The 26,421-nt window shown below is 33.8% G+C and overlaps 1 protein-coding gene across 2 annotated transcripts in view; it reads left to right on the top strand.

Annotated features, from left to right (window-relative positions):
* Positions 1-26,421, top strand: part of AIDA (axin interactor, dorsalization associated) — a 41,311-nt gene that overhangs the window by 2,168 nt on the left and 12,722 nt on the right. The window contains exons 2-6 of one of the 2 annotated variants that reach the window (XM_021706912.1): positions 6,555-6,624; positions 12,946-12,999; positions 13,409-13,463; positions 22,030-22,093; positions 22,289-22,434. In XM_021706912.1, coding sequence (XP_021562587.1) covers positions 6,555-6,624; positions 12,946-12,999; positions 13,409-13,463; positions 22,030-22,093; positions 22,289-22,434 — 389 coding nt within the window. The remainder of the gene's footprint in view (positions 1-6,554; positions 6,625-12,945; positions 13,000-13,408; positions 13,464-22,029; positions 22,094-22,288; positions 22,435-26,421) is intronic. The other variant, XM_021706917.1, reaches the window with a different exon arrangement.

Here is a 26,421-nt window from a genome sequence, read left to right as displayed (position 1 = left end):
ACCTTTGAACTCCATGATCCAGAGTAGTCCTCAAGTTATAAAAACTGGCAGTGTCAAATTTCAGTAGAGATATGTAATGACTGATTTAAATTTTGTAAACATTCAGACTATGTATAAAATGAGATCAAGAGTTTAAAAGTATCTAATATATCCAGATATGAAGGCAGATTTTTTTTTGTTTGAAATATCTGTTTGGGAGGAAAGTCTGCAGCAAAGGAGACCAGTTGGGAGCCACTATAATGATGTAAACAAGAATTGACACGATTTAGTCACCGACTGAATATCAAGAATGAAGAAGGAGGACGAGTCTAGAATAAGTGAGATTTCTAATTTAGGCAGCAGTGATTATAGTCAAACAACATGCAAGATCTGGTTTATGAAGGGATGTTGGTAGAGGGATAGTACATATTTGTACTATCATAATGTAAGAGTACTATAGCTTAAAAGAGTCATCACTCAACAACTAAGGAGTGCAAAGGTGAATAACATTTTGATTTCTGCCCTGAAAGCACTGAGAGTCTAATGGAAGATTTTAGAGTAGGTATTACAAATACAGAAGTATGAAAAGTAACTGCTCCCATATTCTTTACTGTTTCCAAAACACTTTTCCACCCATTGTCTGCTTTGGTCTCTTGGTTACCTCTTTCAGGTTGTTGTTCAAATACTGTCTTCTCAGTGAGGCTTTCTCTGGCCATCCTATTTAAAACCACAATGCCTCCTATCTACCTCCACTCCCTCTACTTCAGCCTCATACATCCTATCCCCCATTCTGCTTCATTTTTTCCATAGTACTTCTCACAATCTAAATATATATAAATATATTTTGTGTATTTGTTTTACATACTATCTTTCTCCCCACTAGAATGGAGTGGTTTGGGGAGCCTGTTTTGATCTCTACTTTAAACTTAGTGTCGCTCTACTTTAAACTTAGTGTCTGGTATTACTAGGCTATCCATGCATACTTGTTTATTTAGACATTATATATATATATATATATTTTTTTTTTTTTTGAGTTGGAGTCTCACTCGGTCACCCAGACTGGAGTGCAGTGGCCGCTCCCGGCCACCGCAGCCTCGACCTGTGGGCTCCGGCGATCCTTCCGCCTCAGCCTTCCGAGTAGCCGGAATTACAGGCATGCGCTACCACGCCCGGCTGATTTTTTGATTTATTGTAAAGGTGAGGTCTCGCTGCCCAGGCGGGTTTCGAACCCACGGGCTCAGGCAATCCACTCACCTCAGCCTCCCAAAGGCACAGGATTACAGACTGAGCCACCGAACCCGGCTTATATATATATTTTTTGACTTGAGGTCTCTGTTGCCCAGGCTGGAGTGCAGTGACACAATCACTGCTCACTGTAGCCTCAACCTTCTGGGCATTGGCTGTCCTGTCTCAACCTCCCTAGTAGCTGGCTCAGACCACCACACGCGACTGGCTAATTTTTAAAAATTTTTCTGTAGAGATGGTCTTGCTATGTTTCCTAGGCTGGTCTTAAATGCCTGGGCTCAGGGAATCCTCTCACCTTGACCTCCCAAAGTGTTGGGATTATAGTCATGAGCCACTATGCCTGGCCTGAGACATTATGTAACTATTACATTCTGTTGAATGAATGAATTTAGGAGTATGCCGTGGGAGCATTAAGGAGTTGATACCAAAATACTGTTGGATGATTTAAATAAATGATGTCAAAACTAAATTGTTATCCACAACATAGATGGTCAATAAAAAGTAACTCCGGTCACTTCTTTCAGCTACCTGGGAATACATGACCTCTAATTTATGGTAGAATGACACCATTGCTCAGAATCAGACATTTCATAGGATCAATCTTGCATGTGTATGTTAAATGAATTGATAAGTTTAAAGGTTGGATGATACCCACTTTTAGTTGTCTTCGTTATGTTTTATATCTGTGTTACTTAAAGTGTAGTCCACAGATTGGTGCCAGCCCGCAAACTGTTATTGGTCTGCAATGAGATAAAGATATTGAGAGGTAACATATAGAAACTTTTTAGCAATTTGACATGTTTATGATATTTTAAAAATTGTATTTTACAAAAGTATTATCCTGGCACAGATTTAGAGGAAAAAGTGGTCCTTCACTACAAATAATCTGAGAAGCACTAATTTCTGTGTCATGGAATGCTGTGGGGTTTCTATCAGTTATGTGCTTAGAGAATATTTAAAACTCCCCCTTGAGAATATCCTGTTTTACTTGGCGGTAACTTTGTCGGGTGAGATGCCTTTAGAGAAGAATATTTGACAGGTTTCTCTCACTTTTACTAGTACAACGTCAACTCTTATTTGCTTATCTAATATTCAGAACATATAAATTGCTTTCAGTGGACAAAATCAAATGCCTTAAAATTGTGCACTTATCTGCGGATATAGAAAGTTAATTTTTCATCTAGGCTTAAAAAGTGTTTAAAAAAACAACTTTATTGAGATCATACAACATACAGGAGGTAGTTTATGGGGGAATGTTGGGATAGGGATAGTACATGAACATGAAAAGTTACTTATTTTACATGTACAATTTAATAGTTTTTAGTCAAATTTATGGAACAGTGTAGCTGTTACCACAAAGTTTAGAACATTTCCATCACCCCCAAGAGATCCCTTGTATCCATTTGTAGTCACTATATTTCCACTGTAGCCCCAGACGACCACTAATCTACATTTTTGTCTCTGCAGATTTGTCTTTTCTGGACAGTTCATGTAGTTCGAATCATACAGTATGTGATCTTTTGCATCTGGCTTCTTTCACTTAGCATAATGTTTTTTAGGTTCATCCATGTTGTAGCATATATCAATACTTTGTTTCTTTTTATTGGCAAATAGTATTAGATTGTATGGATATATCCTGTTTTGTGTATCCATTCATTAGTTGATGGACATTTGAATTGTTTCTGTTTTTGACTATTATCAAAAATACTGCCCTGAACATTCACATGCAAGTCATTGTGTGGACATATATTTTCATTTATCTTAGGTAGATATCTAAGAGTGGAATTGCTGGGTCGAATGATAAATTTACGTGTCACCTTTTAAAGAAACTGCCAAATTATTGTCCAAGCTGGATTACCATATATTTCTTTTCTTTTCAGAGACAGGCTCTCCCTCTGTTGTTTCCCAGCCTGGAGTGCAGTGGCGTGATCATAACTCACTGTAGCCTCCAACTTCTAGGCTCAAGCAATCCCACCTTAGCCTGAGAAGTAGCTGGCAACTTGACAAGTAGCTGGGATAACAGGTGTCTGCTACCATACTTGACTGACTATTTTTATTTTTATTTTGTAGAGTCAAGAGTCTTGCTATGTTGCCCAGGCTGGTCTTGAATTCCTGGCCTTAAGTGATCCTCCTGCCTAGGCCTCCCAAAGTGCTAAGATTGCAGACCATTTTTTACTTTTAATACAGGAAAAACCATTCAGCTTTATATATAAACCTTTTCATATTTCTACCAGCAGTGTATGAAGGTTCTGGTTTCTGACCTTACACCTCATTGTGGTTTTAATCTACATTTCTTTAATGATTAATTATGTTGAGTGTCTTTTCATATGCTTATTTTCCTCTGTAAGTCTTTTTGTGAAATTTAAATCTTGTTTGTTTAAATCTTTTGCCCAATTCTTTTTTTTTCACATTAGAAAATATAGTTTATTTAGAAAGTAACTTAGAGAGAGAGAGAGAAAGAAGAGATTCACCTCCCCAAGGTGGGAGAGGGGGCCAAAGCTTAAGAAAACATGGCCTAGCCATAGCTCAAAGAGCACATAACCACACCATAGCTTAGCAAGGCAATGACCACAATGGCCTGGCAATGGCCTGCCCATTTCTTAATTGGGTTGTATGTCTTTTACCTATTGAGTTTTAAGTGTTCTTTATGTATTCTGGATACAAGTCTTTTTATCAGATATATATCTTACAAATATTTACTCCTAGTCTGTTGCCTAATTTTTAGGCAAACTGTCTGAATTTAGCATCCTTCCTTTCTCCTGACTATTATCACTTGAGCAGGAGTTTACCCTTTCTTCTGACAATGACCCTAATTTGATTGACAACCACCATTAGCAAATTATGTGTAGAATTACTTTAAAAAGAAATTTATTCCACACTATAACTTCTCTGAGTTCAGGTATGTATGGTTGACGTTGCTAAGGATAGACTATGGATTCCACTCATAGTCTATCATATAGATGATAGGCCAGGGAACTTTAGAAAAGAAAACTAGTACAGAACAAAGACAGTGGGCTATCTGTATTTCTGTTTGTACCTTCTCTTTTATAGAATCCACATAAAGTGAATCTATGACATTTTAGAAAAAAATATTATGAGGTTTTCAGCTTTGGGAGTAAAGAAATAAATAGATGGAAGCAATTTGATTAAATATAGCTATCTTGGCAAATGTTAGGATTTTTGTAGGTATTTCTTGCTTTATAATGAAGAGGATGGCCAGACCAGGTAGCTTATGCCTGTAGTCCCAGTACTTTGGGAGGCTGAGGTGAAAGGATTGCTGGAGACCAGACTAGGCAACTTAGTGAGACCTTGTCTCTACAAAAAAAAAAAAAAAATCAAAGAATTAACCACTCATGGTGGTCTCAGCTACTTGAGAGACTGAGTCCAGGAGGTTGAGGCTGCAGTGAGCCATGATTGTACCACTGTACTCCTGCCTGAGCAACAGAGTGAGACCCCCCAACTCAAAAAGCAAACAAAAAACAAAAACCCAAAGCAAAATAATAATTAAAAAAACAATAAAGAGGATGTAAATTGATAGAGACCATCAAGAATAATGAACTTTATGCCCAATTTTTAAATACATGATTGAATAGAACTTCTATCTAGTACTTTTTTTTCTAAACACGAACTGTGTCTCCTGCAACTGGCTTAATAGAAAATCCAGCCCTTTGTATTTCTATCCCCATCGCCCACTTAGAATAATAGTATTTAGTATACTTGGGGATTTTACTTTTAATTCTTTTGCTAGTTTTTTTCCCCTACAAATTTTTAAAACTCGGATAAGTACCATATAACATGAAACTCATCATTTTAAAGTGTACAATTCAGTGGCTTTTAGTATATTCACAGTGTTGTGCAACTATCTTCACTATTTAATTCCTAAACATTTTCATCACCGCTCCCAAAAGAAACCTCACACCTGGTATCAGTCACTTCTAATCCCCCATCTTCTGGTGATCATTAATCTGCTTTTTGTCTCTATAGATTTACCTATTATAGACATTTCGTATAAATGGAATCATTTATGTGGTCTTTTACATCTGACTTCTTTCACTTAGCATAATGTTTTTGAGGTCCATCTATAATGTATCATGTTATCAGTACTTTATTCCTCTTTATCATGGTGTAATATCCCACAGAATGGAGGTACCACATTTTATTTATCCATTCATCAGTTGATGGACATTTTGGTTTTCGTTCTTTAACTGTTATGAATAATGCTTCTGTAAACATTTTTATACAGTGTGTGTGTGTGTGTGTGTGTGTGTGTGTGTGTGTGTGTGTGTGTGTATGTGTGTGTGTGTGTGAATGTATGTTTTCTGTTCCTTTGAGTATAATCCTAGAATTTTGAAATTGCTGGGTCATGTTGTAGCTCTTTGTTTAACTTTTTGAGAAACTGCCAAATTGTTTTTCACAGTGGCTGGCACCATTTTACATTCTCATAAGCAGTGTATGAGAATTCTAATTTTTTACATTCTCACCAATATCTATTATTTTCTCTCTTTTTAAAAAATTATACCCATTGTAGTGGGTGAGCAGTGATATCACATTGTGGTTTTGATATGCGTTTTCCTAATGACTGATAATGTTGAACATCTTTTCATGTGCTTATTGATTTTTATATTATCTTTGGAGAAATGTCTATTCACATCTTTTGCCCAAATTGGTCTTTTTATTGTTTAATTGTAAGAATCAATCCTTTGATTTTTGCTGTCTCAGGAGTAGCTTTGGATCCTCACTGTTTACCTATAATATAGATCTACCCTTTAAAATGTACCCAAAGCCAAGTTTGTATTTTTTTATTATGATGATAATTGGACAGTGATTTCTAGTTCTGACTGATGAAGGATTTTCTTTATTTTACACGAAAGCATGTTTTCAAAAGTATATTTCGATAGAGTATTACCACTTTGTTATTGCTGTAATTTGAATTTAAGCTAATTTTGTCAGCAAATTAATGATAGACTTACAAAGTAACTCTGGCATTTAAATAGAATCTGGACAACTACTTATTGGCTTGTTATAGAAGAAATTCATGCATACTAAAGAAAGTTGGATTAGATACCCTTTGAAATTCTTTCCAGCTCTAAAATTCTGTTTTCACTGCCTAGAGTTGAAATTTGTCCCAGTGAAATGATATGCAAAGTGTTATATCTTATTTTCATTATTATTGTATGAAGATTTGATTCTCAAGGTAATGTAGATTTATGCTTTGAGAATAGAACAAAGCATAATTGTACGTCACTATTTTTTAAAAGATTTAAATTGTTTCACCTTGTTGCAACTGTTTGATTTCCTTCAACTCTAAAGAATATTTGTTTTCTTCACAGATTAGCAAGACATCTACAAAAAGAGGCCCAAGCTCAGCACAATAATTCTGAATTCACAGAAGAACAAAAGGTACCATAAAATAATCTCTGGATGTATCAGATTCCAAATGAAAAGGGTTCTGTCTTTCGAATTCATTAAGCAAAAAAAAAACCCCATAACAAAAAAAAAACGATTCATTCTTAAGTAAAAAGAATGATAGTGATTATGCTTTGCCTTACATTAAGTGATTATTTAGAGATACTACATGACATATCACTTAAAAAGTTGTTTTACTCAGCCATTTAGGCTTTAAATTTGTAGAGTTCATGCACACTTTGACTGAAGAAGTGAGGAAAATCCAGAGACTGCAGTTTGTCTACAGTCATTTAGGAAAATAGAAAAACTGTGAGTTTGCATTCTACCTCAGCACTTACTTAACTCTGAATTTTCATTATTCCTCATCTACCTTCCCTCAAAAAACAAATACACAGAAAAAGACAAACAAAAAAATCTCCCCTTAAAAAAAATCAGTTCAAGTCAAGAATCTGGCATAAAAGTCTATCAGCAAAATAAATGCCTAAGATTACAAAATGTTTCAATGGTGCTTTTTCTCCTTGAATTAAAATTTTTATGTGTCAAGTTGATTCTCTAAACTGTTTAGAGATTATGAAAAATGGATACTTTCAGGGAGCTTTATTCCAAAAGAGTGAAAAGAAATGAGAGAAAACAAATTCTATTTTCTCCTGGCTCAGAGTGTCTAGTGTTAAGTCAATTTTTAATCTTGCAGATAGTGAAGAAAAAAAAAGTGTCAGTTTTCCCCTCATCTCTTAAGAAAGACAATATGAAAACTATGATGACTTAATTTGGTTTTATTTATTCTTTCTTTGCACATTGAAAATGGGAGTGATTTTTTTTTTTTTGCACACTTTTTAAATAAGCCTAACAAATTTATTTTAGTTCATAGGCCTATATTCATTTGACTCTTATTTATAAGAGTTGGGGAAGAAAAAGCCCCCAAAGATTAGGATTAGCCATATTTCTTTTACAAGTTAGTATATTTGCATTTTTAAAATATTTAAGGTCTATTTTATCTAGTGTACTTTTTTTGGTATTTAAAAAAACCACATCGTTATAATTTAAAAGAGCATTTTCCTTAATAACTGCTAATATCCACAAAAGATTTAAGAGACTTGGGATTTTAGCTCTGGAAAATAATTACCACAGAGGAAATGACTGATTTACTTAAGGAAAGTAACAAAGACTATACACTTTACTATTTGTGAAATTTCTTTAGGAAATGATTAGCTGGCATCACAGAATTAGTATTAAATATCTAAATTTTGATGAGCAGAATCTCAGATATCCTAGTATATTAATTAATAGCTAACAAAGTGTTATTAATATGGAAACAGAATGAAAGCTTAGGGCATTGCTTTGAACTACTTATGCTTTGTTTTCAACAAATAATGCTTAGGTATAGGACCTATGAGCTACATGACCGCAAATATAAAGTGATTAGACCTTCCTTCTAAAACATACTAAAATTACCACAAAAAATATCGTGAAGAAATGAGACTTGTCATATGATAATGATTAGAATAATTAGAAAAAATTAACTCTTTCTTAATTTTCTTTAACTTTCTAAGGCTGAAGCTGGTGTGTTTGATAATGCTGTTTATTTGTAGCTATTTCGTAGCTGTCTTTTTTTGGCTTATCTTTGGTTTCAAAGACCTACAGATCTGTACCCCAAAAGGACCAAGGGGCAGCATCAACTAGAGGAAACAGCTGAGATATGGAGTCAGAAAACTTAGAGTCTTGCATTCTGGCTCTGGCCCTGGGCTTTAATTGTCTTAGTATGAAATGAGGTATTTAGAGAACCCTAAATGATCTACAAAAGTATCCCTAAATCTTCTAATGATCTTTACATTTGAAGTATTCTGTACCTCCTTCTTTCCTGGAGGCCTGATTTCTGAGGTGTTTATTATTTGTATATAATACCTGCCTAGGAGGCATTTGTGGCTGCCAGTTGTGACTACAGAGAGAGCCTTTGCCTGCCTGCCTATTCCTTGGGCTTGGAGAAGGACCCCCAAATCACTCTTTACTACATTATGAATATAAGGCAAGTCGTACACATTTAAAAGTTTAATTTTCTTTAAAAATGCAAGTGAAACATTCATTACAGGCCAAAAAACTCATGTTGACATATAGGCCTTATTTGAATGTCCCATAAGGAAAAAGTTATCAGAGGCTCCAAGTTAATAGATGATCAGAAAACAAAGATCTTCCAGGCATGTTTTGGGGAACATTGGTTCTGAGAAATTAATAGATGTTATTTGAACAGAGAGAGTGTGTGACTTCTCAGGGCTTTTAATATACTAACATATATGTTGAATATTTTAAAGAGTTTGGGTATGCGGTATTTTAAATTTATTTGCTTTGGAAGTCCTCATTCTCCCTTTATAGAATATTTCATTGAGTCTAGTGTTTGAAACATATAATGAGAAATTTTGATACAAACTGTTGGATCTACAAAATTAATTAAATGCCAGACCTGTCACATAAGCCACAGAAGAAATAACTTGATTGTGTTTTCCTAAAAAGAGAAAATTGGAGGATGTTCCTTATATTATTTTAAGCAAAATTGTTTATGCTTTTTATGTTGAATTGTATTTTTCATGCTTTTATTATTTTCAGTGTTTTTGTAGTAGTGGCAAATTTTAGAATTATGCTAGCCATTCAGTAGTCTGCGGGACTTAGAAGATTTTTTAAAAAATGAACTATATTTCTAAAGTGCTTTTTAAAATGAAGCTTTTTACTATCTTGCTCCTAGTGAGCTTTCAAAAATATTTGATGAAAAATGCTTTTTTTGGATTTTAGTTATTGATACTTAATCATGTATGACTAAGAAAAGATAAAACTATTTTTTAAGATCAATCCTAATTTTTGAGAGAGTAACCTACAAACGTTTTCACAATGTTTATTTTAAATCTAAAGAATTCTAAAGCAGAACTACCGATCTCTCTAAACTATACTAATTAGTGATAAATTGTATGAAAACTTCATATTTTCTGTACTTAATATTCACAAAGATTTCTGGTGTAAAATAAGAAAGTTCATGATTCTTATTTGATCCTCCCTCATGATTAGTTCACTTAGCTTTCATTTCAGTTCCCAATAGTTTTGTCATTATAACAACTGAGTTTAGGAGCCAACAAATAGCTGCCAAAAGCTTTCATTCCATTGAATTCCCTACTTTGGTGTAGTAGATTTTCTCATGTAAGTTTCTGGACAGAATAGAACATCCTGTCTCATGATGCTTAGAAAGTTTTTCCCTGTTTTGAGTCAAATTTGGTGGTGATGAGAATTCCAGCACTATATACTTGTTTTACATTTTATAGTTCTCCCCTTTCTACCCTTGCCTTCCATTTCCAATCCCCCAGCTAGACAGTAGATGACTGACAGTTGAAATCTAAAAAATTAAATCTGGATTAAATGAGACTATACTTCTTTATGTATATTTTTTGAGCCCAATTTTTTCTTGTATTAAGTTGAATACATTTTAGCAAAATTAATTTCATTCTTCAATTATTCATTTCATTCCATCTTTTCCTTTAACTGATCTTTTGAGCTGTCAATTTTCCTAGCAATGACAAAGTAAAATATACAGTATTTTAAAAAGAAAGCATTTAAAATTTCTATACCGTATTAGGTATAGCAGTTAATTTGAATGAAATGCCGATAATTCAAGTCTTTCTAAAATTAAACTTCATTTACCTTTAGAACTTAATCTTGATATACATCAGTTGTTAATACTATACTTCTGCATGTGTGAACTTATGCTTCTTAATTATTTTTGTGAGCCATCTATTTCTAAGGAAGGTGAAACCAAATAATTACTGTAGCCAGCACTTGATTTTGATATCAGTAAATTTCTACATGTTTTAAAAGTGAATGCTACAGCTTAGATGATAGTGTTTCACTCCTTTTTTTTTTTATTACTGAGGTTGGGTGTGGTTCCTTAAAATAGTTATGAATAATGCCTATTGGTATTTTGCCATAGTTCAGAAGATTTCTGTTTAAAAAGCTGTTGCCTTTGCTTAACTTGAAGAAATGTTTAAATTTTAAAATAGTATATTCGTGGACTCAATAGTTGTTAAACTACATTTTACCTTGAATGTTAAATGTATAAAAAACTTCCTATAAAGTTGGATTTTATAGGAAAGAAGGAAAAGAAGTTAAGTAATATTTTAAAGTATTTAAATTTTCATTGATATATCTCAAAACAGACAAAATTTTTAAAAAAAATTTAGAAGAGCATAAAAAGTTACAGCTAAATGATATTAATGTAAGTGTATTGCTTTTTTTATATATTGCTATATTATATAGAAGGCGTTGATTTCTAGGTCATGTTACTTAACATGTCTGTGCTTCAGTTTTCACATCTAGTTAGTTGTATCTAACTCATAGGGTTATAGTGAGTATTAAATACTCATATATAGTGAATATTATATGAAGTAATGTTTGTAAATCACTTAGGAGAACCTGCCACTTAGTAAGTGCTCAATAGTTGTTCGCCTTTGCTATTACTATTAAATTTACATTTGAAATTATTTACTACTTTGTTAATTGGGGGGTTTGTTTGATTTGGGGATATCAGATTTTATGTAGAAAAGATTTGCTGGTTTGAGAGATTGAGTAAAACTCTCCTGTGAGTATCTTCAATCTTTTTGTAGTTACTATATGTAAGTATACTTTTTAAATGTAGTCTTTACATGTAAATCTTCAGAATAAAATTGAACATTTTCTAAACTCTTCTATTGGGATTAAAAATAATTTTTTAAGATTGTGGAGATGGCTAAATATTGTTACTTGTTGATTTTGAGTCATCTTGCTCAGCAGTGGTTTATTTTGTGAGTTGCCATATCAGCTGTTTATCGTAGATACAGTAATTGTGTAGTGCCCACTAGCCTAAGTGCTGTGAGCCAGGATGATACATGTTACTCCACTTCACTCCTCATTTGCCTTCCAAAGAAAACTGGCAAAAGAGAAGACCACCAAACCCAGTTTATTAAACTTTTGCATGTCATTGATGCATGTAGAAAAATATGTGTCCTTTTTTTCCCAGAATATTTCATTGTTCGGGCATTGCAAAAACAGTGTACATAAATTCATTTTCATGGTCTGAATTTATTCCTAATAAAAACTTTAAAGGTAACATTTTTTTTGGAAGGACTTAAAAGTCTTGATGGGCATGACTCAACTGCCTGCTCTGATAGGTGTTTCTTTTATGAATCTCTTCCTTTTCATTTCTACCCCAGGCATTCATATTTTTGTTCTGGTAACTGTTTACCTAGAAAGTTGAAATAATCTGATTTTCTGCCTGTTGTCTTTTATTATAACAGATTTCTTAAAGGACAGATCTGATAGTTATCTGTTTCAAAACCTTCTGTGTAATTTATTGCTAAATAAGAGCATATTCCTTAGCCAGTCATTGAAGGTCCTCTTCAAAATGACTGTCTTCTTCTCCTAATTACTTTTCAAGTTTATCTTCTCCTGATTGTAGTTTGAGACTTTAAACAATTGAACCATGACAGTTTTCTAAACTCTTTAATTTTAGAAATCCTCCTAATCTTTGTGACTTGATTCCAAATACAAATCTGTTTCTTTAGGATATATAATGGTTTACTTTGCTGAAGCTTATAGAATTCGGTATATCTGCTTTATATTATAATGATTCAGTATGTATCTTATCTCACATAATAGATCGTGAGCTTACTAAAGGCAAGAACTATGCCCCATCATTTATATCCATTTTATAGTTCATTATAATATATCTTATATAGATAACATATTTTATATAAAATAGATGTGACTATAAAATTTGCCACTGTTCATTATAAATATTGATTTTACTTAGTGTTGCCTATGTGTTTAATTAAACTAGTTAGAGTTGGATTTAAGTCAAAGTTAAATTATACCATTGTGCAAACAAGTTAGAGTTGGATTTAAGTCAAAGTTAAATTATACCATTGTGCTAACTTCAGATTTTTAAAAAAAGTCTTTTAGTGAATTTCAGGTTATATGGAGGGGAAAAAAAGAGTAAAGTTTAGGAAATAAGATGTTAGGAAACCCTTTTCATTCCTCCTTAAATTGTTGTCTAAAACTGTCACCAAAGCAAACTTAAAATTATCTGTAGCACATTAGATAAGGAGAGAATATATACTCACTTTCTCTCTCTCATTTCAGCCTTTTGCCTCCTGTTTCTCTTTAAAGTCTGCAAAGATGCTAGAAAGAAATAAAATTTAACTTATTTAAATAATTATGGCTTTCTTATCAATAAAAATTAACATGATTTTAACAACTAAAAGTTATAATAATTTTTGTATTTGTAACTTTTTTTTTCCTCTATAGAAAACCATAGGCAAAATTGCAACATGCTTGGAATTGCGAAGTGCAGCTTTACAGGTAAATAGAGGTTTTTTTCCTTCTTTCTAATACAAGGAAAATAAATTAATTCTGAATTATTCTGATTAAATATTAGGTATCTACACCAAAAGCAGTATTGTCTCAGAAGATTTTTATAATCATAGGAATTCATCTATTAATAGTAGGAATTTACAATTAAACTTACACCTCAAAGACTTAGTTCATATTTTGTAAACCGTAAAATAAAATATATGACTTCAGTTTTTTTCTGTTACTTTGAGTTTGAACGTTCCAAAAATAAACAAAAACCAGTTTGGGACTTTTCATTTTCTACCTTGAGAGCAAGAAATAGATTCCTTTTGAATATTTAGTTCTTGCCTCTTAAAAGACATAGAGTACAATGAAATCTTTGTAATAAAAAGATATAATTTTCTTATTTTAAATTTAGTCCACACAGTCCCAAGAAGAATTTAAACTGGAGGACCTGAAGAAACTAGAACCAAGTAAGTTTTATATTTTTTAGTGGTACTCCTTTAGAAAAAGTGAATCTAGTATAGATATTAAGATTCAGCATAGATGCAGATTTGATTTCTTTCTGTTAATACCTAGTTCTATGATTTTTTTTCTGGATGCTTTTATGATTCCTATGGTATTTATGGTAATTATTGTTTGGATTTCATCTTCATTATAAAATATATGAAGTTGTACCTCATTTAAATATGTATTCACCTTTATTTTATCCTAATCATTTTAAAAATACTTTGGTAAACATTTGCAGTAGAGTTCTAGTAGATCATATAAAACTTCAGTCACTGCTTCCCATTTATGCTACGTGTCATTGAAAATTGCAGTCCAACTTTTGGAACTGCTCTCCATCAAGAATATTTCCTTGTTATTACCATTTTCCTTTTTCTTCTTTTTTGAAGTAAACAATTCATTCAAATGTTTTGTTGGTTAGGATGCTGCCACATAAAGCTTTTTTGCTAGTTCAAATGAATGTTCTTTTAGGAGAAATGTTTGCACTATGGGCAAATGCACAAGAGTTGAATATAAGAATAAATGTAAGTCAGTATTCTCATCTTTCATTGAAAAAAGATTACACATCTTAATATTTTTACATAAATAGGAAAAATAGGTTTTATGTATCCATTTAAGTCAAATTTCTAAGTAGGGATTCATAAAATCATAGCATTTTAGAAGAGAAAGGTGTCTTAAGAACCATGTAGCTGAGCTCTCACTTCGTAGTTGAAGAAAGAGGTGAAACAATTAGCCCTTTTTCACTTTGACCCTTAGTAGCCAAGCAGGGCCTAAACCTGAGGACACTGGTCAGTCTAGCTCTCTTCACACTAGTGCCATCCTTTTACAGTTTCTGTACTTCAGGTAAGAGGTAAAAGATAAAATTTGTTTCATAAGAACTAAGAGAGTGTTAATATAAATTCCATAAGCTGCCAGTTTCTAACCTTTTAGAGCACATCTGACAAAGACAGATTATATTATTGTGGTAGATGAAATATGATTCTAATTGCAGGTCCAGAACAAGAAATGAGTTCTCAAAATCTGTACTAAAGGGACCTGACATCTGTTGTTTGAGTTGGAGAGAGAAGTAACAAAAAAATAAGATTATATAGCAGATTTGTTAGGATTCCGATGACTTTTTCACAGTAGTTAGGCGATCATATGTATTTCATTTCTTATTAACATTTCTGAAAATGCCAAGAATTGTGATGAACTATGTCATTTTAATAGTTTTGGTTGCTTTATGTATCCAGATTATAAGCTTTTTGTTATTGTTCTTACCTATATGCAATGTATATAGGAATGCCAAACAAATAGTATAAAGTTTCTCACAAATTTTTATTTTTAACTATATTTTCTTGCACAAGGTATTTTATTTTATGACTTTTTTCCGTTAAACAATTTTTTTTCTGTTTCTACTTAGAGGAAAATATTTTGTGACTTTTTAAAAAGCATTAACAAATACTTTGTATGAGATTATTTTTTATAACAACTTTATAGAGATATGATTCAAATACCATGTAAGTCACGTGGGTTTTGGTATAGTAATAGAATTGTGCAACCATCACCACAATTTTTAGGACATTTTGTTGCCCCAAAAAAGAAATTCTGTACCCATTAGCAGTTATCATTTCTCCTCATTTTACCCCACCCCTCTCCAATTCCCAGCTCTTGGCAACCACTAATTTATTTTCTTTTTATAAAAATTTGCCTATTCTAAACATTTCATATAAGTGGAATCATATACTACTATAAAGTCTTTTGTGACTATGATTATTTTGAGAAAAGCACATTGATCACTATATAAATAAGATTATAACCATATTTAAAATGTCTTTGTTATGTAATGGTTCTAATGAAAATTATTCAATTCAATTTTTAATAATAAAAATAATTAGGATTTTGGCTTCTTATTTTGTCACTAATTTCCATAAGTTTTTTTTAGTTGGTTTCCAAACAAAATTTAAGAATCTTAAAGATACATAAGGTAACTATAAAGATTGTAAATTGTTTATCCCTAGATGTTCATTATCTTTTCCTAGAAACAAGTTCAATTATTTCTCCTGTTGCTTCACAGGATCTTTTATTGGTAATAATGGTACCACTATTGCCTGAGCACGAAATAAATCTTCTCAACTATATTTTGCTAATGACAGTACTGGCACTTGCCCTTGACCTTACAGCTTGAAAATGCCAGACCTGGGTTTGTGGGGGTCCCTTAGACCAGCCTATGTAGTTTTTACTATACTCTCTCTTTCTCTGGTTTTTGGGTTTTGTTGTTATTGTTTGCTTTGGCTTGGCTTTTGTTTGTTTTTTGAGACAGAATCTTGCTGTGTTGCCCAGGATAGAGTACAGTGGTGTGATAATAGCTCACTGCAATCTTGAACTCCTAGGCAGAGGAGGTTCTTGCTATGTTGCCCAGGCTGGTCTCTAACTCCTAGCCTCACGGGATCCTCCTGCCTTAGGCTCCCAAAGCACTGGGATTACAGGCATGAGCCACACACCCAACCTACGCTTTATTATTATTACTTGTAGTGGTGCTATCTGACATCAATCCTAAATATCATAGTTCTTCAGGTCAAGCTCTTGAGAGATTGTTGACCTATATATTAGTGAAATATTTGACTAAAATCTGTATGACTTTTTCACATGATCTTCTATTCCTCATTTTTTTTGGGGGGGGGAGTTTTTTTTTTAAAGATTTGAGGTGAGAATGAAAAGGAGGGGTATTATTGGGATTCATTTATTATACTTTATATAATGTTTTTCATTGAATGTCTGCTTTCCTAGTACTTATTATCTTTTTAGATGATTATAATTTGCTGTTGCTTTTTAAAGGAACATAAGTGTATATACTATGTCTCAGTAGGATATCTTCTATAATTTTGAATTTATCAAAGCTAGGCACTTGTTATGAGTTAATTATTTTATTGGAATTAAACATTTCCTCCAAATTGATATTTGACTGTATTTCAGATTGTTTTTCATCAAGCTGGCTTAGTCAAGCTTGCCCTTAGTCAAGCCTCTTCTAAGGAAAATGAATGAATATAACTTTCAATATGTTGGACTAGGTTGTTGTTGTTGTTGTTGTTGTTTTTGCTGATGTATACTTTCTTCAAAGTTTTAAATCTCTTGAAAATCCTGCCTGAAATTAATACTAAAATGGAGACTGTGAAAGTACATTTAATTTTCTTTCTTTTTTTTTTTTTTTGAGTTGTAGTCTCACTTTGTCACCCAGACTGGAGTGCAGTGGCCGCTGCCACTGCAGCCTCGGCCTGCTGGGCTCCGGCGATCCTTCCACCTCAGCCTTCCAAGTAGCTGGAACTACAGGGGCGCGCTGCCATGCCCGGCTAATTTTTTTTGATTTGTTGTAGAGATGAGGTCTCGTCACGTTGCCCAGGCAGGTCTCGAACCCACGGGCTCAGGCAATCCACTCACCTCGGCCTCCCAAAGTGCTGGGATTACAGGCTGAGCCACCGAGCCCGGCCACATTTAATTTTCTTATGTTAATCATCAGTAATATGCTACTACCTAGTCAAATATTTCTCCCAGCCACCACCCTGTAAAATTCTCTTCTGTTAATTCACTCTTCAGGGTTCCACAGATGTCCCACCTTTCTCTGAGAACTTTCTCTGTTCCCCCAGCCATATGAAACTCTACACCTCTCCTTTATAGAAATACTTCTTATATCTGTTTTTATAGTTTGTCATGTATTATTCTCACTTGTATTTGTCTCACTTTTCAAAGAGATTGTGAATAAACTTTGTGTTTTCCACACAAAGCCTAATTCAATGCTTTATATGTAGTATGTGGGAGGTGGAGGCTAGAGGATTTCCTGAGTTCAGGGGTTCAAGACCAACCTGGGTAACTTGGTGAGACCTTGTCTCTACAATAAATAAATAAAACAAATTAGCCAGCATGCCTGTGGTTCCAGCTACTTAGAAGGCTGAGGCGGAAGGATCACCTGAGTCCAGCAGGTCGAGGATGTAGTGGCCATGAGCATGCCATTGTACTCCAGCCTGGGTGACAGAGTGAGACTCCAACTCAAACACACACACACACACAGTATGAACTTGGTGAATTTTTAAGTGGAATAAAGTTGAGGGTTTAGAGTGTAAGTTTCAGGAATGGGGCAGGACCCTGCTCTGTGAGAGCAGGCTGGGAGTGCTGAGTTTTTACTAGTAGATTATATCATCAGATGTCTCCCAACCAGTGGTCCTACGTGTGCAAGTTGTACGCAGTGACCCAGTGAGTCCCCAACCCATTATGTATTTCACGCCCATTTAATATTGTCTGAGAAATTATAAACTCACTTCTACATATTCTTCTAAAGTAGTATTAGTTGGAAGAAGGCCCTATGTAAAATTTAAGGTTGAATCCTGTTTTAAAAGGACATTGGAATCCCTGTTATTCCACAGTTGGTAAAAATGAAAATCTATTCACAGTTACAGAAAGTAAGACTGGATCTGTTTTTTTCTTCCAAAATTATTCATATAAATTAAATATCTGATACACTCTATACTTTAAGAACAAAATAAGAGGCTATTATACCAAAACACATATTTCCTTTTCAAATCATTGGTACCTAAGAAAACTACTGTTAAATTCTTCGAGACAAATGGAAGATACCCTTAAGAACTGTTACAGTTTTCACCTTTTAAGTGAATGTTTTGTACATATTTTAAGAGTTGATTTTCTTCCATTTTATTATTATTAAAATATCATTTCTGGGTTGTTTTTTTTTCTGATATGAAAGACATGTAGTCTTTTTTGTCAGCCACTCCTCCATACTTAGTATCTAGCATGATATTATGTAGTGGAAAATTGTTATTTATTGAGTTGAATTAATAGTTTACTCATAGTGAACAATCATGCACCAAGTTTAGGAAGAATGTTCTTATAATATAATAGTACTTCTTAGGGAGGCCTGAAATACTAGGATTCTCGTCAGCTAGATAGGGAAAACAGTGGAAAAAATGAGTTACCATAGAATAATACAGGCTTATACTTGTATGATACTTTAAATTTTCATTTGTAATTTCATATACATTATATGATTTTAATTCTCTCAACAGTCTGAAGGAAGTGGTATTTCCATTTTAGAATTGAGGAAACTGAGATTCAGGTTAGCTATGTGAATGTTCAAGTCAGTGTTCAAGTATTCTAGGGCTAGGATTTTATTTCAAACTTTACTTTCCTCTTTTGCCACTTCCTCATTGCTTACGTAACTTCAGCTATCCAGTTCATTCTATTTCTTGAACAAACCTAACCTTTGTTGTTGCTCTGGCCTGTTCTCTAATACTGGAAATCCCTTTCCCTTGAGCTACTTGTGGATGGTTCCTTTCATCCTAGGTTGTGGCTCAGATGTCTTCTAACAGTTTAGTTTTGAAAGACCCTGTCCGCCTTAGCTAAAGCTCTCCCTCTATCCCACTTGCTCATCCTGTTCATGTTCTTCCTAACACTGATCATGTCCTTACATTATTTTGCTTGTTTGTTGACTTATGTATTGTCTGCTTTTCCTGACTAGGGTGTAAGATCTGTACTTGAGGGCACTGACCCTGTATCTTGATCATTGTTTTCTTTAGTACTTAAGACAGTGATTGAAACATTATGGGCACTCAATACACATGTTGAGAAGAGACTAAGAGAATGAATGAGAGTCTAGACACAAGTCTCAGACTTCTTTCTCACTGGGGTATTTAGTACAGAGTACATATATAAGAAGTCTGAGGAACACATCTGATTCTTGCTGGAGTAAATTGCAACACATGTTCTTTAGATTTCTTCCTTTGGAGTGCCGATATGCCACACCCATTTTTGCTCTAAACTTCAGGACTTCAAAATTAAAGACTGAATAAGTTGAGTATAAAATCATGGGAACCTTTTGGGTTGCCCTGTTAATGCCATGAATTCACCTTGATGTAATTGCAGGTAGTTACTGGGAACTCATAAGGCCAGAAATGAAACACTAAATTATGTATGTATAATACCTCTTCAGATGTAGCTAGAATTGTAGAATATCTCTCTTTAAGTTTACATTCCTGAATGTAATCATTGAAATATAGATCAACCACAGCTGAACACAGGAGGTGGTACCACATTGTTTGAAGACTTCTTTTGAGGATAAATTCCTCTTAGTGAATGTGTGTGTGTGTGTGTACATATGTAGACACATATGTGTATATATATAGTTATGTGTTGCCTAATGACAGGGACACATTCTTAGAAATGTGTCATTAGGTGATTTTGTCATTGTGTGAACATCATGGAGTGTACTTACCAAACCTAGATGATATAGCCTGCTACACACCTAGGTTATATTGTATGGCTAGCCTATTGCTCCAAGGCTACAAACCTGTATAGCATGTTATTGTACTAAGTAGTGTAGCCAGTTGTCACACATTGGTAGTTGTGTATTTAAATATGTCTAAACAGAAAAGGTACAGTAAAGATACGGTATAAAAGATAATAAATGGTTCACCTGTATGGGACACTTACCATGAATGGAGCTTGCAGGACTGAAAGTTGTTCTGGGTGAGTCAGCGAATGAGTGGTGAGTCATTGTGAAGGCCTGGGACATTACTGTACACTACTGTAGACTTTATAAACACTATACTTAGGCTATACTAAATTTATTAAAATATTTTTATTTCTTCAATAATAACCTTAATTTACTGTAACTCTTTAACTTTATACACTCAAAAAGTTTTAACTTTTTGACTCTTTCATTTAACCTACCTTAAAACACATTGTACAAATGTACAACATTTATTTTCTTTTATAAACTTTTCTCTATTTTTAACATTTTGTATACTTTTTACTTCTTACTCTTTTTGTTAAAAAACTAAATAACAGGCTGGGTGCAGTGACTCATGCCTGTAATCTTAGCACCTTGGGAGCCCAAGGTGAGAAGACTGCCTGAACTCACAGTTCGAGACCAGCCTGGGGGACTTGATGAGACCTCATTTCTACAATAAAAAATTTAAAAAATTAGCAGGGCATGGTGGCGTGTGCCTGTAGTTCTAGCTGCCTCAAAGGCTGAGGTGGAAGGATCACCTGAGCCCAGCAGGTCAAGGCTGTGGTGACTGTGAGTGTGCCACTGCACTCCAGCCTGGACAACAGAGTGACACTCCAACTCAAAAAAAACCAAACAAACAAAAAACAAAAAATGAAACAACACACTCATATTGGCCTCAGACTACACAGGCTCAGGATCATCAATATCAGTATCTTCTACCTCTACATATTGTCCCACTGTAAGGTCTTCAGGTAAAATACATGGAGCTGTCATCTATGATAACAATGCCTTCTGGAATACTTCCTGAAGAGGTAGAGGTTGTTTTACAGTTAACGTTTTTGCTTTAATAAGTAGAAGGAAGCTGAGCATGGTGGCTCACACCTGTAATCCCAGCACTTTGGGAGGCGGAGACAAGAGGACTGCCTGAGCCCTCGGGTTCAAGACCAGTCTGGGCATCATGGTGAGATGTCATCTCTACAATAAATCAAAAATTAGCTGGGCATGGTGGTACATGCCTGTAGTTCCAGCTACTTGGAAGGCTGAGGTAGAAGGATCACCTGAGCCTAGCAGGTTGAGGCTGTGATGACCTTGAGCCATGTGCTACTGCACTCCAGCCTGGGCAACAGAGTAGAGTATAGTAAGTACAGTCCTATATAAACTATATTATAAAAAGTAAAGTGTATACCAGGCAATAGGAATTTTTCAGCTCTGTTATAATCTTAGTGGACCACTGTTGTAGATGTGGTCTGTCCTTGACCCAAATGTCATTATGTGGTGCATGACTATATAATAAATCATAAATATAAGAATTATACCCTTGCTACAAACTACAAGTTTAATGGCATTGAGGGGAAATCTACTCAGGACAGAGAATAAAATGCACTCATCTACCTCTAACTGCTCATCCTTTTTTTTTTTTTAAATTGAATTCTCACTCTGTTGCTCAGGCTGGAGTCGCCCAAGCTGGAGTGTAGTGGCACAATCACAGCTCATCACAGCCTTGGCCATCATGCCTAGCTAATTATTTTTATTTTATTTTATTTTATTTTTTTTGTAGAGACAAGGTCTTGATATGTTGCCTGGGCTGGTCTTAAACTCTTGGGCTCAAGCACTCCTCCCACCTCAGCTTCCCAGAGTGCTGGGATTGCAGGTGTGAGCCACCACACTCAGCTGGTCATCTTTTAATTAAAGAACTACAGGAAAGAGATATTCTCTTTCTTACATACCCAGTTTCTCACCTAGAACCTTGTACATAGGAAAATTATTTTGGGGTTCATTTTCCACAACTCTGGAACTTACTCTCTTTAGAGATCTGACAGTACTCTGAAAATACTGGTAGCTGAAGCATACTATGGATATTTTTGTTTTGCTAAGAACTTCAATGGACAAATGTCATGTGGCTCTCAAATGGTGGTAAGGCTGAGAATTTAAAAATTTATATTAATATGCATAGTAAAATTAATTAAAAATGTGTCATTTAAGATATGATTTTTTATTTTTGAAAGAATTTTTGTTTCTTTATCTTTTTATTCTAGTCCTAAAGAATATTCTTACATATAATAAAGAATTCCCATTTGATGTTCAGCCTGTCCCATTAAGGTAAAATAAATATTTATATTTGTTTTCTAATATCATTATTTTATACCTATTTTTCAGATATTTCTGGGCTTTTAAAATCTCAGCTTTGGTATTATAGATGCCATTGACATCAACATTGATATTAGCATATCAACATTTTTTATATCTGCATTTTACATGGGGAATAAGTAACTGCGGCTTCACTAGTATATTTAGTTTTTCAGCTCACTATTTTTCCTGCCCTTTTTCATGTAGAAGGATTTTAGCACCTGGTGAAGAAGAGAATTTAGAATTTGAAGAAGATGAAGAAGAGGGTGGTGCTGGAGCAGGGTCTCCTGATTCTTTTCCTGCTAGAGTACCTGGTAGGTATCACTTATTAAAAATATATATTATTTCACTTAATTCAAGGTCAGGGTGTTTTTGTTGTTGTTGTTGTTGTTTTTGGTATTTGCTGATGAGAATTAAAGCCTCTCCAAAGCCCATGGCCGTGTTATTGGCAGTAGCTATTTTATAAGTATGATGTGAGAGCATCTTACTGTGTCAGAGGTACTCAAGACCACCCCCATGTTCAGTGATTCACTAGGAGGACTCACAGGCTCGGCTTATTGCTGTAGTCATAGCTTTGATTTATTACAACAAGAGAACACAGGAATAAAATCAGCAAAGGGAAAAGGCACACAGGCAAGATCTAGATGAAACCAAGAACAAAAGTCAAAAAATCCTCTTCCATTACAGTTGCATGATTTACTTAATTCCCCCAGCAACAAGATGTGACAGCTTGTGTGAAATGCAAAATGTTGTCTACTGGGAAAGCTCATTAGAGAATCGGTGTCCAAGGCTTTTTATTGGAGGTGATTTAGGCAGCCCCCTTCCTCGCACAAACCAAAATTCCAATCTGCAGAAGGAAAGCCAGTGTTCAGCACAAACCATATTGTTTACTTAGACGGTTTAGGCACAGTGACCATTATTACCAGGGACTGAAGGGAACCGTCCCAAATTCAAGTTCTCCAATGCCAGCCATGGGCTGACCTTGCAAGCCGGCCTTTCCAATAGTCTTTGGCCTGCTATGTTAACTCTTTTTTGTATGCTGTCATAAGCACTATACTTCTTTAGTTAATCAAATTGTGGTGGTGAAAACTAAACCCAAGGGGACTGGATAATGCACAATTACCTTTTTTCCCATCTTGTTTTAGGAAAGCAAAGAATGTATCGCAAGCCTTTTTTATTTATGGAAGATCCCCATGAGGATCTTTCTTCCCTGTAGATAACCTAGGCAAGCACCCTGATAAATTTCTTGCCTCTCCTGATTACTGCTTTACTCTGCCCTGTTCTTGTTCCATGCACAGCTTTTATTTCTGATAAACGAGTTCACTTTAGGATGTATAGCAATATACTATAATATTGTGATGTGTTTTTGAATCGATTGTAGAAGATCTATAGTATAGTTAAATACAGTTTGTGTATCATCCAGATAACTTTTTTGATATTAAATACACCAGTATTTTTTAATACTTCTTGAGGAGGAGACATTTAGAATAGGAACAGTATAGGCTAAGACCAACATATAACTTAACTTTGAGTCTGGGCTTTGCCAATCACTAAATCCATTTACTATGTAAGATTAAGACCAAGCTGAACAGAATTTTTGTATTCTGATATAGCATTGTTATATTTTCTTTCAGAGATACAGATAAATCACAAAACCCTTTCTAGTCTCTGATTTTTTTTTTCCCTAAAAATAAGAAAGAGTACATGGAATTTAATTAGCTATATTTTGTTTGGAATTGTTATTGTCTAGGGTCTGTGTCATTGATAAATGACTTGTAAAATTATATTCATTGAAAATGTGGTTGGAATAGCAAGATATCATTTAACATTTAACTTAATTGTAGAGAAGGAAAAAGTTTTTTTTCTTGTTACACCAAGAGAGCCCAAGATTTTAGTAATGACTAGGCTGTGTCTGTTACCAGAGCAGGATAGTGCTAGAAATTGTTAAGACTTTAAAAAATTACTTTTGTTTTTATATAACATTTAATTGTAATTTTGTTATGATTTTTTAAAATCAGGTTTATTGAGGTGTCATTTACACATATGAAATTCACTCTTTTTAGTGTGCAGCTTAATGAATTTAGATAAATTCGTATACTAACCACTATCACTGTTACATTAATGAGGTATGGTGTGTAATTATGGTGTGACGAAGAGTAATTTTTTCCATTTAGAATTAAAAATGACTTTTTTGGCTAACCTATCTTGAAAAGAAAAAAAAACAGGTAGTTAAGCTTAGCTTATCTTTCTTGATATTAATCTCTTTCCTTTTCAAAATTTTAAGATTTAGTAAAGCAAACATATTTCTGTTATATAATTGACTTAGCCAAAAGTGGGAGTTAACTTTTCTAAAGGTAGTCTTGGTTGATTTCATTTAAATAGGGGGTATAAATTTACAACTTATTTTTTATAACCTCATAGTATTGATTGTATTAAATAGTAAAGCTACTAAAATGATAAACCATAGCAATGTAAGTTAAAAAATAGCAAGACACAATTTTATTCAAGACCTTTAAAAACTTTTTTTTTTTTAACTAGTTGACATTATGAAGCTCAAATATAAGCCTAGTACTTTCAACATTACTATATATGTATTGTTTCTTCATCTCTTACCTAGGCTTACAGATGTATACAACATATTTTTGAAATTCAAAGAAATTTAGCTCTTTAATAGTCAAACTTATACTTATTTTTTTGTCGCATAAATACTCAATTCTCACTTGAATTTGAGAGATAAGTAAACATGGATTTCATGTTCAACTGAAATGAAATAATTTATTTTCTTGTTCACACATGTAAGAAGTTGAAAACTGCAGCAAAATGTTCACCTTTCCTGTTAATATAAAGGCATTTTCTTTCATAGAAATCCTGAACATGTTTAGGGACCAAGCAGTGAATATCATTTAAAGTGTATGGTTAGACCACAATTCTCAGAGTTCTTTCTCTTCTCTCAAGGTCGTAAGTTCTCAAGCTGAGCAGGAGAACCAGGGAAAAAGAGTCAGGCATATACTCAGGCATATACTATTTATGCTGAAGGGGAAGGAAAATACAGTTTTTGTTCTGTAGTTTTCCTAGCTGACTTAGATTTGAGACTTGTTAATATTCTTCCTTAATTTCAAGCTCAAGCTGTTTTTGAAGATTTCCTTTTACAATTTAATTTTTTTCTGTTAAATCCCAAAATTCTGTCACTTGAAATCAAAGATTTTCTCCAGAGCCTTGCAGAGACTAGTTCATGTGAAATATCGGCTAAGTAGGCCATGTTTTGTAGCTTTTCTTCATCTTCAAAGCACTCAGTAATATTTGGCATGCCCTTTTTTGAAAGTACTCTAGCAATTCACCTTTCAACTCAAACACCTATTGGTAACTCTTCCTTGCTTGCTGTAGGAATTAATGGAGTGCCAATTTTTAACTAGCATCTTTATGTGAAGCACATGCCTATTGACTCAGCTGAGCCTTTGTGAGTATGTTTATTATTTTCAGTGTAGTATAGTGACATTTAAAAGTCAACCATGGTTCGGAGCACACACACATCTGATAACAGAAAGACCGAAAAGGAAAAGTATTAAATTTCTAGTAGCTGTTAATAAAGAAAATAAAACAAAAATAAGAGTCAGTATACTCATATAACCTCTATGTTTATAAACAACTTAAATCAAATAAAATTTTAACTTGACAGACCTACATACCATATTATTTAGATGATAATGACCCCTAAGATTTTTTCAAAGTTTTGAAATAATTTTAAAAATAAACAAACTTCTTATAATTTCAAACTCTTTCTCTTGAAAGCTTAGGGGAACCCATGTTCCTCAACTGCTAATTATTTGCAAGCTAAAAGAATTGTATATGTATTTTAATATGTTACCACAGCTTCTACTTCAAAATTGAGTTTATTAATTCAATTAAATATTATCTCGATAATGTTCTGTGTACAATGCAAATTGCATAGATTTTCTATTACCAGATTTTCAAGACAAATTTCTTGCTATTTACCACCTACCAAATATTGTAGCCAATTTGAGCAATAACATTATCTTTAATTGTGTTAATAATGCCAAGCATTATTGTGTGTGTGTGGGTATATATTTTTACATTTTAGAAGCATGAATAAATGTGCACTTAAAAGATATTTGGATAGCAGAAAGAATCTGAATCAGTAGTACCATATGTTAATTTAATTACAAGTATGATAAAGCTAAAACAATGAAAACTGCAAAATATATACATTTTCACATACGTATGAAAATGCTTAGTCTACGTTTTGGACACCTGATTGGACGCTGTCCTGAAAGTATGGATAA

This window comes from Carlito syrichta, unplaced genomic scaffold (assembly GCF_000164805.1).
Source record: "Carlito syrichta isolate Samal-C Ts95f unplaced genomic scaffold, Tarsius_syrichta-2.0.1 Scaffold116229, whole genome shotgun sequence".
NCBI classification, from domain to species: domain Eukaryota; kingdom Metazoa; phylum Chordata; class Mammalia; order Primates; family Tarsiidae; genus Carlito; species Carlito syrichta.
Note: the sequence above shows the minus strand (reverse complement) of the source record. Positions and strands in the feature narration are given on the sequence as shown.